Raw genomic sequence first — 14,514 nt, forward strand, 5'->3', positions numbered from 1 at the left:
CGCGCGTGCCGCGGGCCGTAGGTCGCTCGTGGACTGTACGGGGCCGGCGCTCCCCGTGCGTGTTGTCGTTGATCGAGTCGTAGTTAAGTGACTAGTATGAGTGACAGGGACCGGTCGTCGCCCTCCCTAACGGACACCCCGCTCAAGACGTACATCGGCCGCCACGACGACGACTACCCTCTAATAAACGGAAACGGTGAGTACCCCGAAGTTTACGAAGTTTGCGGATGACTCGGCCCGGCATTGATCCCGGAGCCGCCGCGGCCGCCGCGGCCGCCGGCCACTGGGTCGCCGCGTCTTCCGCGCGGAGACTATGAGCCCTCACGACGCGCACTCGTTTTGCCGCATTGGATTTGCTTCGACTTCGATCGACCCGTCCCTACTCCCACACCGAATTTTAAACACCTAAGTATACGTAGTAGCTCCGCCGTAATGCGGACGAAGCGAAGAGTTATCTGGCTGGATCAGCGCAGGGCCGGTGGTGCTGCCAGGTGCTGCGTGGTGCGGCGCCGAGCTGCGTGGTGGCGGAGTGGTGCAGCGCCGGCTGGAGTCGGCGCCGTGGTACCGGTGCTCAGCTGTCGCCGATCGATACCCCGTGACCTTAAGACTCAGATTAGAACTTATCCAAACATTTTTTGCTAGCGCCGAATCTTCCGTATTTAAGAATAACTACGCATTATACCTACATATTATATTGTCGAACTTTTTGTCGGACTCTAATATAAAAAACTTCGTCAAGATCGAAGTCGACGTAATATTCCTCGACAACACTTTTAAAGTACGTAAAATTCGATTTCCGTTAAAAACTAGTTGTTCCCGAATTAAATATAGATTAGTGTTTGTTATTATCGCGTCGCAGTGGAACACGTAGATGTAGTACAGAACGTATTCTGCCAAGGCGTTAGTCATGTGACTGGAGCGCTCCGTGGAGTCTCAGAATACTCTAAGAAATAGGTAGGTAATATCACATGCTCGCGGCCGCATCCGCACTCCACGCTGCACGCTCCACGCTACACGCTCCACGCTACACGCTACATGCTATACTCTACAGTCACACACTTCTCCCGTCATGTGATTCCTGTATTTATAATTCCGATATCAGTAATTAAATCGCCGCGATAAAACCCTTAAACCAAACGGCGTTAAATCTGATAGATTTACTGAACGAAGAAAATATTTTTATAAATATAACTATCTTATCGTTGCGATATAAAAATATCTATGTGCGTTATTCGTGTTGAAATCACAACGCTAACAGAAATGCTAAAGTAAACTTTATAATGTTTACGTGTTTTCGTCACCATTTTATAAAATATCCACTAACTATAAGTTTAATATGATTATGTCAAACTATGTAATAAAGACAATTATTAACTTGTTACATTGAATAAACGATTAACTAATTATCAGATTTTTGTTTATTAACGACTTACAAAAGTCGATCTAGAGTTTAATCATTATCTAATATAACTGCTTGTGGAAGTGTAAAAATATTATATAGTAGTTATATAGATTGTAACGAATTGTTAAGAGAACAATAAGAAAATGAATGATATATTAGTAGAGCGCGGTTATTATAAATTTAGAACGAAGATATTTCGGCAGGAACGCGGCCTGTCGGCTGTCGGCCTGCGCGCTCAGGCTCATTATCAGCTTATCTCTCGGTTTACGAGCAGACATCTCCTTGGATACTTTATGATTGACTTATTTTGTAATAACAATAAAACGCTTGTTAAGTTTTGTGGCCGGCCAGCGCGACATTCTACGCATTCATAATATATTTTCTCGCTGAAGTACCTATGATGCACATACATATATTTCACGTCACAGCGGAGCGATTCTTTAGGTATGATTGATGATGTATTGGTAGATAATTAGGAGGCTAGAGATTGTCAATTTTTCCGCGATGCATCGTCTTATTCTCATGCAAATTTCTTTTGACTACACGGGCAGAGTCACCAGAGGAAATCTAGTGAAATTATAAAATCTATCAAATGAAAACAACACGAAAGCAAGAATAGGTGAAAAATATCTCTTGTTATTTGTATAGGTACTATATCCGTAAATGAAATGTCATAAGTTTGATATGATAAATCCTCCGAGTGAGTAAGTAGGTAGGTAGTAATTAGCGTGAATGCAACGGGCCTGAACGGACAAATTGGCTCTCTTTTAAAGACCTCCGGCAAAATATTCAATTTCTAGCGCTACTCTAATTTTCAAAAGCTCGCCCACGTCCGTTTCGCAGTCAATAACAAGAATTGCACGTCGAAAAAACCTAAAAGAAAAAATATGAGAGTCGCTTTTTTTAATCGGACGTATGACACGCAATCCGGTATCGCTTTTATAAAAGCTTTCTGTGTCGACACTATTTGTAATTCTTTATACATCCCATAACTTGAAGTACTTGCCAAGAATAAAATTGCATCAAATATTTATAAGGGAAAGTCGTTAAGGAGGTAAAAAATAACAGAAATCGTGAACAATTTCTGCGTTCGTACTAAAGGAATAAGCAGTAAGTACCTACACTCGGACTTGATTTTTCCATTCAAATACCGATATTATTTTCTCGTTAGATGCTTTACAATAACTTTTACTACTAAAAATAGCAAAAGTAATATATTTAATATTTTTTCATATATCAATGTTCGCATTATAGATAAATTTTGTAAGTCAACCTTTAACGCTCAGTAAGGTTAAAATTATTGTGTGGGTCAAGGTCATCGGTTTTATAACAATTTCCTCAAAGTTACTGGACTCTGTCGAACTTTTTTAAACCAACCCTTTCACACATTTTATTATATTTCTTGTTACGCATTGTGTCTGGATAGTGATACCTAATTTATAATATTGTGAGTGAAGGCGAGACACTACCTACTGTAGTGTTCTTTAATTAATGTTTTATCAGGATCAGTTTTGATAAAAAGAAAAAAAGCATGTGTGATAAGCGCACGTGTCAGAAGTGAAACTTTGGCAAGATTCAAAGATACCAAAGATCGTCGCGTTATTCCATGACGTGACGATATTGCCATGACGCGACCTTGAAATTTTACTCACAATGCGCTTAAGTATTTTCACTTCAATGATTTAATCTTCCATTAAAAACATTTTATATTACTTTTAAAGATGTTATGTTACTTCTAAGATTTTATAGCACGTTTCCATGTGATTATCAGTGATTAACGGTGCAACCATTAAAAACACTCGACATTACCTTTAACTTATAAATAACTAAACAAGCATCATCAGATTTTATTCTAACGATGCATCAAAAACGGCCTGATCCCTTATGGGAGGCTGATGTCTTCTTTCATTGAATTTTTAATTTCAATGAAAGAAGAATTATTTATTATTTATTATTTATAATTGGCTATCGCTGCGGTTCGGCGGTGGGCGCAGCTGGTACTCGGTGCGGGCGAGTGCACGGGGCGAGTGCACGGGGCGAGTGCACGGGGCGTGTGCACGGGGCGAGTGCACGGGGCGAGTGCACGGGGCGAGTGCACTGGGCGTGTGCACGGGGCGAGTGCACGGGGCGAGTGCACGGGGCGAGTGCACGGGGCGAGTGCACGGGGCGAGTGCATGGGGCGAGTGCACTGGGCGTGTGCACGGGGCGAGTGCACGGGGCGAGTGCACGGGACGAGCGCATCCATTCACAGCGGGCGGGCGGCTGGCGCGATGTTATGCTCTCGGCGTCGCCAAACTCGCATGCGTCACGCAATCCACGACGCTCAATTTAAAATCAAATGTCGGTTCAAACCATCCATTCTTTTAATGACACGCTTCTAACATTTGCTAATTAATTTAAATGCCAAAGTTGATATCGTCACGACGATCTATTATCATCAGAATTCCATTTACTCATTGTGCCAATTATTGGCACAATGAGTAAATGGAAAAGATAATGAAAAGTGTTATTTGTTATACATAGGTGTGTACAACGTTTACATACTTTTTACAGATTAAAGATGTGTTGCTATGATTAAAAAGAGTTTTGAATTAACTTATGAAGATACATTGTTTATATATTAGGTAAGAATGTGACGAGTGACGACTAACTGCATGTATTTAAAGGCAAGATGCACGTTCAGCTGCCTTTTTTTTTTTTAATAGTGGAGAATGCATTTAGGCATACCCAGGGCACTCGGGGGAAGAGCCCTGGGTTATGTCGGACTCACCCTGCTGAGTGCAGGGTCCTACCGACTAAACTCCACTGTGTTCCGCCGTGCCGCTTTATTGACGGGGCCGCGGGTATTCGGTAGAACCGCGTCCGCAGACACGTTCAGCTGCCTGAATCAAAGTATTGGTTAATTGTCATTCGGAATGATGCGTCATTCATATATAAATACCTTGATAAATACGAACAAGTTAGTGTAGAATATCAAGACGAAGGAGAACTTCGAATCAATTAATACAAAATACACCAGATTGACGTATAAGTGGTCACACACATGACACAACACGTTTAAAAGTTTAAAACATAATTGTACACGTTACACGGCGCACGCCGCTCCAGGAATTCCGCAAGATAATAAAATGTTTTCAGTGAAGGGGAGTTAATGCAATTTAGCAGGAGCCGGTTGTTTTTGCGATATTCCGCAAGAGCGGGGCTGAATTTAATTGTAACTTTGTCAAGAGCTTGTTTTCGCACGATTTGTTTACGAGAACGAGACGATGCAACCAATTAATAGCTAGTATTGTCGCGCTGGATCGGACAATTAAGGCCGACGCGGACGCGACGTCGCAACGCTTAGTAGGTCGAGATAAGAACTATGATCATGCTATGATTGACCCTTAAACGTTGATCTTTGTCGCTTATTAAAAATATAGTATCATCAATCATGTATGTTCTCTGTAGCGTATTTCCAAACTATACCTACATAGCCAGAACGCAACCATAGGAAACTGCTCGTGTATACTTTGTAATGCTGTTTTTTTTAAGTTTGTTATCACTACATAGTATAAAACAAAGTCGCTTTCTCTGTCCCTATGTCCCTATGTATGCTTAAATCTTTGAAACTACGCAACGGATTTTAATAGATAGAGTGATTTCAGAGGAAGGTTTTAATATATAATTTATTAGGTTTTAGACAAAGCGGGCGAAGCCGCGGGCGGTAAGCTAGTTACAATATATACACGAATTTTGCGTACTGATCGTGTTTACTTTGTAACGCGGATGCTTACTTCTACGTTTCAAACTATACACGATCAGTACGCAAAATATGTATAACTAAATATAGCTACTACACCACTTACGCTTGAGCGAAATAATAAATATACATATAATAGGCAATCAAAGACTTGTACAGCTATATATCTATCTACTTTTATTCTTCTTGATTGATTTAGTAAAATATGGAATAATATTAATATTATTAGGTAAGCTTAGAAAAATAAATAGGTAACAGATGTTACCTATGGGTTAGGTTAGGTTCGTGTTTTTTTAACTACATAAAAATAGGAGCCCCGCGAAGCGGGGCTCCGTCGCCTCGCAACCGTCTTCTTCTGGACTTATTAGATCTTACATTTTAGCACTATTGTCAATTGTAAGTGGTGCAGTATAGTCGGGAACGAAGACACAAGCATCCTCGATACAAAAAATATACGATCAGTTCGCAACATTATATACACAATACACATGCATTTTAATAATACATTTCAAAACAGCAATACAATAATATAAACGCGAGCAATGGAAAGACGCCACGCTTACTCCGAAACATACACGATTAGTCCGCATGCGTACTGGCGCTGTATATTTTGGAGCGCTATTCTTACTTACTTCATTACAAAGTATACGCGAGTATTTGCGTACTGCTGTTGTATTAGATTGGAAGAACTTTGTAATTTATTTATTTATTTATTTATTTAATTTATACGTGACTAGTTTCACACCGTTGCGTACTGGCCTTGTATAGTTTGGAAAGACGCTTCTCTGTAGTACTACGATTTCCGGAGGAATTGTATTGTGGAAAGTACGACCGAATTTAATAAATGACGCCATCGAAACATTGGTCATAGCAATTTTTTGCGAACCGGTTAATTCCAGAATAGTAAGTAGATAATGTGAGTGCTCCAATAACAGTCGTCGGCGGCGACACTTCCATTTGCACCCTCCGGCTCCAACCGGCTGGCCTCGGTATTGATTTAGCTGAATAAACTTTTTGACCGCTTCCTCTCGCTCGTGACCCGCGCTATTGTCCACGCGTGATCGCCGTCTCGATACTTTTTGAAAGATTTAAAACCTTAAGTGTGAGATACGTATTTTCGCCACTGCAATTAATTTAATCGAAAAATCTTCTTTAATTTCAATTTTATTATGCAAACGAGAATCAGAGCCGCGATCGCTCAGTTAAACATTGAACGTTCTTTAAAATTGTCAGGTTTTTGCGTCCTTTTGACCTTATATTTACAGATTCAGTTGTGTCGAGACTCTGCAGATAATATCTATGTAATATAATCATGAATACTTCCTGAAAATAAAGTTGCTTTTCATAATAATTATTCTTCGGTGTTGGCAGAGCTTCAGGTTCCGGTAAAAATGATTTTTTCCACGAGTTTAGTTTTGATTTCAGAATAAATCAAGTCAGATAAGATGTTTATCGGGCTTGTTAAACTGATAAGTGATACTGCGATGCGCTGTCAAATCGTTTACTTTTATTGGGTTTACTTGAAGCATAAGGAGCTCACATTTTCACTGGATTGTGATTTTCGATCCGACCGATTGAATTATGTATTAATTTATTTAAGTAGCATTCAAATAAAACTAGACAGTGGCGCCCCGGGATGTGCCCTCGCGACGAGTGGCGCCCTGCCGGCTGTGGGCGGCCGCGCTGGGCCGACATGCAGCGCGACTGCCACTGACAACTTTATTTGAACAGGACCCGAGCACCCGTCCTCTTTAATATATTCTGGATTTTCTTTGAAAAAGGTAATAAAGATAAAATCCTGTGAAATCGTATCATCGCGGGATTCCAACTGAATTGCGTACTGTTTGCCTCGAGGATTTATTTATTATTTTACCGAAATATATAAAATATGGCACCTAGTGCCGTAACGTAAAATTACGAAATTGTGCCTTATTTAATTTAATTTTAACTGTATTTCGAACAAGTTAAAACTAAGTTGTAGGTATTTTAATTATTAGAATAAGGTCAGAAAGGATGCTAAGAACAAAAAAAAATACGTTTATATCGTCAACATTTTGATGCAAACATAATGAAAATGCTTCACTTAGATTGAAAGAAGTACCGAGCTACTGCTGAGGTCAACCTAGTGCGTATCATCTGTGGTGCGAAGCCTACACTTTGCAAACCGCTGTTTTAGCGAGCACCCTCATTAGTGACGTCATTTTCTTACCCAAGTGGGTCAGCTACAGAACAGTTGCTGCGTTATTTGTGTCGTCTTCTTTTTGTTCGTTCTATTTGAGCGACGTCCGAACGTCGTGACATGACATATATAACTGAATGAATACATGTGTTAGAAGCACATTAGAAGGTTAGCGTGACAAGTATTTTGTTAATTTAGCTCACATGCTAGTTTAAATGACCGCTTTCGACTGTTTTATAGGCTTTAATGAATAATGGCGAGCATCGCGCTAAACTCAGAAATGGTGCTCTATATTCTGCAATTATTATCATGCAGTGACAAATTCTTGAGCGGATAAAGAACGCGATAAAAAGTGATGTAACAACAATTAATAATTATTACGAAACTCAATGAATAGGTCAGTAAGCGAGGGAGCTGTGCGCTGTGCGGTAAACAAATAGTTGTAAATACGGGTATCGCGGTTGTTTCTATGTGTGTTCGCTGCGAAGTGCCAACGTCATCGATGATTTTTGTTAGCGCATGTGCGCATGTGTGCGTGCGCCTGAGCAAAACATTCGGACGGCTTCTATTTATTATCTCGAAGTTTATTATTTCTATTAAATTATATAATAATATATGAGTAAGAATGAATATAAAGTATTGTTTTTTCGTCTATTTAATGTCAACCTATTTCGCTTTACCTCTGCACTGGTCCAGTGGATCCCGTGATGGCGTCTAATTTTAGTCCGACAAAAACAGTTTGTAAATGTATTACATTTTCACGGCTCTATTTTTAACCTAATTCAAGATGTAAAGTGACTCGACAACTCAGAGAAATACCTACATTATATTAATATTTGTTTAATTAATGACTGTAACAAATACTTCTCTTTACTTCTCGTGTTTTTAAGAATTTATTAGTTATTTTCCCAAGTTGTGTCTGTCTGGAAAAATACTAGTAAGAAATATTGTAGTCTCCGTAAAAAGTGCACAATAAGTTTTGTGCAACTCCTTTTGTACGTGTTGGAAGATTGTCGGAAAATTGCGCTGCTTTGAGGCTCCGACAGAATTCCAACAATTCAGCTTACATTTTCTGTATCGAGCTATTTTCTATAGCGTACCAACTGCTTATTTATATCCACAGGATAATCTTGAGCTTTAAAAATATCTTCATTTTTTAACATAGAACCGTTTCCATAGGTATCTAGAGTTATTTAAAAAATATCTACAAAACATTTTTAATATCCAACAGTATGAAAAAATGTGGTAATTGGAGGTATCAGGTAACATAGGTAATTGCTGTAAAATACGTATTTAACGCACGTATCTTTTTAATTAGCTGAAATTAATCGCTAAAGGAAGAGATACAGAATATTAAATGTTCAAATTGAAACTAAAGCTACAAATTAAACTAAGACAGGAATTAATGAAACAATTATCATCAGAGAGATAGATTGCAGCACAGCAGGCCGAGACTAACGGCAGAGATAGACTACAAGCCCGCATATGAAAAAAATATGGGTCAAATGAACCACCACGGGACATATCTAGTACGAAAGAAGAGCAAAAAATAATAAGTTTCATCACTATGCCGTCACTTGTAAGCTGTCCAACTGAGTGCAGATGAGAATTGAAAAGTACAGGTAGACTCGGTAAATTTTGGTCATATATTTTTGTACGGCATTCATAACCATCGATAGATCCATTAAAAATAATAAGAAACCGCTCAGTGCCGTACAAAAATGTTGGTCCACCAAGTCGGAATTTTTATTTAACTTCCGAGAGTTACCGGGGGTAAATTTGGTCATTTGACCATGTACGGCATCTGTGTCATACTATTGCTATACTGCTTTAAATCCATTATTCCGCAACGCCGTACAAAAATCATGGGGACAAGGGGAAAAAATCGAGAGTTGTAATCCCCTCTCTTTCCCCACTCCAGGGGGTCATTTGACACAACACGAAATAAATTTATTTTTAAAGTATTTTATGCATAGATAATATTTTTTCATGTGCCGTACATTTTCGTTGGTTCAAAGGGGAAAAATTTGAAAAAGAAAAAATCCATATAACGAAATGTTTGCTTTATATTTTGATAATAAAATATAAATATACATTAATATTAAGAAGCTCGAGGTGGTTAATTATCACCTTGGAAAGTCGGAGTCAAGTGGAATGGACTCCGTTAAAATGATGAACTAATAAAAAAGCTATGAACGAAAAGATGTGAATTATATGCAATCAGCCCATGAATACAGGTAAAGTCACAAGCAAATGCTAGTAATATATACATATTCAAAATGTACAAGTAAAGCGCTTTCAAATGATACCAAACACGGCATATTTATCTTAACTTTATTTTTTTACTCTGTATGTTTTGTCCGCTAGAGGGCGCCACATTAGATTTTGTGAAACCCCATATAGCCTTTAGCTAGCTGGTCGCTGGTTATCCAGTGAACAATTCAGACGCTTCTAATGATATGTCATTTGTCGAATTCTGATAAGTAGTTTAGAAGTTACGAGGGAATAGATGAACATACATACATGACCTGTCAAAACCATAACCCTCCTTTTGCTTTGCCGTAGTTGGGTAAAAATATGTAAATGCCGTACTGTATCAAATGGCCATAAAGCACCCTTAAAATTGTAGCTTTCGTCGCTTTCATCAGCCTAAAAGATGTGGTCTGCACAAAAATGTACGGCATCGTTTTTTCCTAATTTATCTATGTTAATACTATCTAAAACAACGAATAAAGTGTAGAAAACTATTATATTTAATTAATCTACGATGTTTAAACTTTAACAAAATTTCTGGTTTTGCATTTCTCTATAACTTTTTTTAGAACGGTTTCTTTTGAACGGCAATACTATACAACAATTGAATTTTACAATATCATGTTAAAAAAAAAGTTCCCGTACAGGGTCAAATGACCTTACAGCTCTTTATATCAAGAATTCGATGAAATTATGATGATTATTGGTATACATTTAAAAGAACAATTATTTTTTGACGGCATTGCTTTTAATAGTACTTTTGAGTGCTAGATAATGTTTTGGAACCGAAGCCGTACTTAGTCAAATGACCCCCTGGAGTGGGGAAAGAGAGGGGATTGCAACTCTAGATTTTTTCCCCTTGTCCTCATTATTTTTGTACGGCGTTGCGGAATAATGGATTAAAAGCAGTATAGCAATAGTATGACACAGATGCCGTACATGGTCAAATGACCAAATTTACCCCCGGTAACTCTCGGAAATTAAATAAAAATTCCGACTTGGTGGACCAACATTTTTGTACGGCACTGAGCGGTTTCTTATTATTTTTAATGGATCTATCGATGGTTAAGAATGCCGTACAAAAATATATGACCAAAATTTACCGAGTCTACCTGTACTTTTCAATTCTCATCTGCACTCAGTTGGACAGCTTACAAGTGACGGCATAGTGATGAATCTTATTATTTTTTGCTCTTCTTTCGTTCTAGATATGACCCCTGGTGGTTCATTTGACCCATATTTTTTTCATATGCGGGCTTGTAGTCTAAGAATAGAATAAACGCTAAGGAATAGAAACTGCTATCGCTAATTATTGACATAAGCTCATGACATTTTCGTAATGGTTCGGTCACACTACCAACGACAACAACGACGACAACGACCAAAATTCCCATCCAGACAAAATTCGTTCAAATTAAAATTTCCCGTCATACTGGTACTCGGAAGAATAAAAATTCGAGGTCAATTAGGTAATAAAAAAATAGGAATTACCATTTACCAAAATTGTAGATCATAATATTATTATCCATAAAAAACTTCAAATATTTTTTTTTCTACAAAAAAAATCTATTTTATTTTATATCATTATTCGCAAAAAAAGAAATCCAATCACCATAACGACAGGAAATTTTAATATTTTATTTTTAAGTGTGTTTTTCACAATTTTGTTAAATTGCGACTGGATGAAAATTTTGTTTGTAGTCGTCTTCTGTGTCTTCGTCGTTGGTAGGGTGAACAAATCCTTAGCGAAATATCGTACGCTTATGACAATTATAGTCCACTAAAATGTTACATTTTTTAGGCCTAATCTTGTGTTTTTTAGAGGACGCAATCTTATTTTTTGGGTGTGTAGGGGGGGTCAGTGTGAAGCTAAAACCAAGTTTGTGGGGTCACCGCCCTTGTCCCACGGCCGCCATCTCGAAAATAGCGGTTGAAATGGTTTTTACGATATATCTCTTAAACTTAACTCAGAAATTAGAGATATTTATATTTTTCAATAAAACTTTTTTTTTTTTTCATTTTACGAAGAAATTATATCAGACCATTTTTGAAGATTGTTTTTCGAGGAACAGCTTTTATTTACAACATTTTTTAATAACGTCAATAGCTAAGGTTTTACAGCGCCCTGAAGTGAGTATTATTTTTCATTACTCTTAAGTTTACATATATTGGCTATTGGCTCTTTTCCCAGACTCCAGAACAATGGAAGTACACTGCAGAACATTTCAGCCTTGCTTTTCGACGTGCTTCTAGACTCTACCTCCTGGGTGATGGGGAAAAGAGTCAATAATTAATTAATTATTAATAATATTGCAAAATTAATTATTAAAAATATTATGATAACAGAAAAAAAAACAATTACTGATGACAAATTACTATTAGTACACACGTAATATATATGTATAATGTATAGCTAATACCACTGAAAAATAGTACTCACTTCGGAGAGCTGTAAACCCTTAGCTATTGACGTAATGAAAAAATGTTATGAATAAAAATTGTTCCTCGAAAAACAATCTACAAAAATGGTCTAATATCATTTCTTCGTAAAATGATAAAAAAAAGTTTTATAAGGTTTAAAGACATTTATTCCCATTAAGACAATAAGTCACTTACATGAGAAACTTAATTTTAAACATAGGTATGTATAAAAAATAACATTCGTTAGTTAAATATTTAGAGTAGGTTATTTACATTAGTTAAGTTAGGTTAGGTACCTACTCATTCATTGCATTCAAAGTTTGAGCGTGTGGTCTTCCAGGATGTGTTTCGCTAATTGTTTTTTGAATACAATGAATGAGTTTACACTTTTCAATTTGCTTGGCAATCCGTTATAGAAACGTGCTCCCTCGTATGTTGCCGTTCGCCTTCCATAATTCGTTCGGATCTTCGGGAGGGCAAGATAGCTAGCTCGTCTATTAGGATAGTGGCGATTTGATGTTGAGAATAAAATATTTGTATTTATGTTTTTGTGTAGCGCTTTGTGGATGAACATACACGTATTATAAAAGTATAATTGTTTTAAATTCATTATTTTAGTATCGTCGTAGATTTTTATTGAAACAAATAAATATCTCTAATTTCTGAACATTTTCACTTATAACTTTTTTATTTATAGTTCTACGACAAAAAGTTACTGGACTAAAATTGTAGAGAATTTAATTTGCAACAAATAATGCTAACAATGTTTTTTATCAGATAAATAGTTTAAGAGATATATCGTAAAAACCATATCAACCGCTCTTTTAAAGATGGCGGCCGTGGGACAAGGGTGGCGACCCCACAAACTTGGTGATAGCTTCACACTGACCCCCCTACACATCAAAAAAATAAAATTGCGTCCTCTCAAAAACGCAACCCCAAACTTTTCAATGGACTATATCGCTAGCGGATTCCTTTGCGTTTTGACGTTTGTCTCGGCGCTCAGTCATCAATAATTGAGTGAACTATGTTTCGAGGGCTAATTGTGAAATAGGGTGTGCCGAGAGCCGAGAGCACGTGTCGTCTACAATCGAATTATCGGTTTTCGCCATGACCTTGAGTCAGAATAATCTAGTATTTTGATCGTGCTAGAAGCAGATAATACTACACCCTCTGCCACTCTTTGTGAATACCATGGTGGGTATTGACAAATAGTATAAGATCCCACCGCAGGATTAGTGCGTTCATAGTTTTTTTGCTAAAACCAAAATTTTATGTATAGATATTTATAAGTAGGAGAATAATATATTCCCTTCTGAGTGATAGTGCGGGCAATCCAAAAAAAACCTGGGAAGCCGTAAAGAATATTTGTAATTTATCTATTTCTAAAAGAGAACCGTCAGAGCTCTTGAACATCCACTGTTTAAATCCTTCTCAGTCCCTTGAAGCATGCAACAAACATTTTACTTCTATTGGAGAATCTTACGCAACACAGATATTAGAGAAGATTAAAGTCACTCAAGAAGATTTAGCTTCTACAATTTGTTTTAATAATTCTCCCGTAAACTCATTCTTTATGACACCAACTAACATACATCAAGTGGAATCTTTGATAATGCAACTGGAGAACAACAAAGCTCCGGGTATTGACGGCCTGAACAATTCACTGGTTAAGCGGATCCGTCAAGAGATCCTCGGCCCCCTAACCTCAATATATAATCTTAGTTTATCACAGGGAATTTTCCCTGATAGTTGGAAAATTGCCTCAGTATCCCCAATTCACAAAGCGGGGGAACGTGACAACCCGAATAATTACAGGCCTATTTCTTTATTGGGTGTCTTCTCAAAAATTCTCGAAAAAATAGTAAATTCTCGTTTGGTTAAATACTTAGAGAGTAATAACCTAATCTCAAACCATCAATTTGGTTTTAGACGGAAGAAAAGCACAGCCGATGCAGTCTCCCTCCTCACGTCAATTGTTGCTTCGCATTTAGATTGCAGAAGAAGCTGTCTTTGTGTATTTCTCGACCTTGCAAAGGCATTTGATACCGTTTCTATTCCATTACTGCTTAGAAAGCTTGATGGATGCGGTATCAAAGGCCACGCACTTCTGTGGTTTGAGAGCTATCTGAAGGGAAGGCTTCAGTGTGTTAAAATTGGAGACCAAAGAAGCTCAACGAGAGAGGTCAATTTTGGAGTCCCACAAGGTAGCATCTTAGGCCCCACCCTTTTTATACTTTATATGGACGACATTCACAAGGTCCCTCTATCTAATGCGGATATTCTCTGCTACGCAGACGATACAGCTGTCATATTCTGCGGTGAAAATTGGGATGAGGCTGTGTCTACCGCTCAAAAAGGTATGACTCAAATTAATGCATGGCTCGAACGCAATTTACTAACACTAAATGTAGATAAAACCAATTATATTTGTTTTCATAAAACTTCAGTTTCGGCACCCTCTTTATGCGACATGATAGAGTTTCCGCAAACAGGGACGGCTAATCTTTCAATTAA

At 37.7% G+C, this 14,514-nt stretch overlaps 1 protein-coding gene across 3 annotated transcripts in view; it reads left to right on the top strand.

Moving 5' to 3' along the window:
* Positions 1-51: 51 nt before the first annotated feature.
* The window catches only part of Pdp1 (PAR bZIP family member Pdp1), a 147,412-nt gene continuing 132,949 nt past the window's right edge, over positions 52-14,514 (top strand). Inside the window, exon 1 of one of the 3 annotated variants that reach the window (XM_089695501.1) lies at positions 52-196. In XM_089695501.1, the coding sequence (XP_089551627.1) occupies positions 97-196 (100 nt within the window). In that variant the 5' untranslated portion in view covers positions 52-96. The remainder of the gene's footprint in view (positions 197-14,514) is intronic. The other 2 variants (XM_089695510.1, XM_089695571.1) reach the window with 2 other exon arrangements.

This window comes from Colias philodice, chromosome 1 (genome assembly GCF_061535455.1).
Source record: "Colias philodice isolate Cphi_HAF_F1 chromosome 1, ilColPhil1 Martin Lab GWU primary, whole genome shotgun sequence".
In the NCBI taxonomy this organism is placed as follows: Eukaryota; Metazoa; Arthropoda; class Insecta; order Lepidoptera; family Pieridae; genus Colias; species Colias philodice.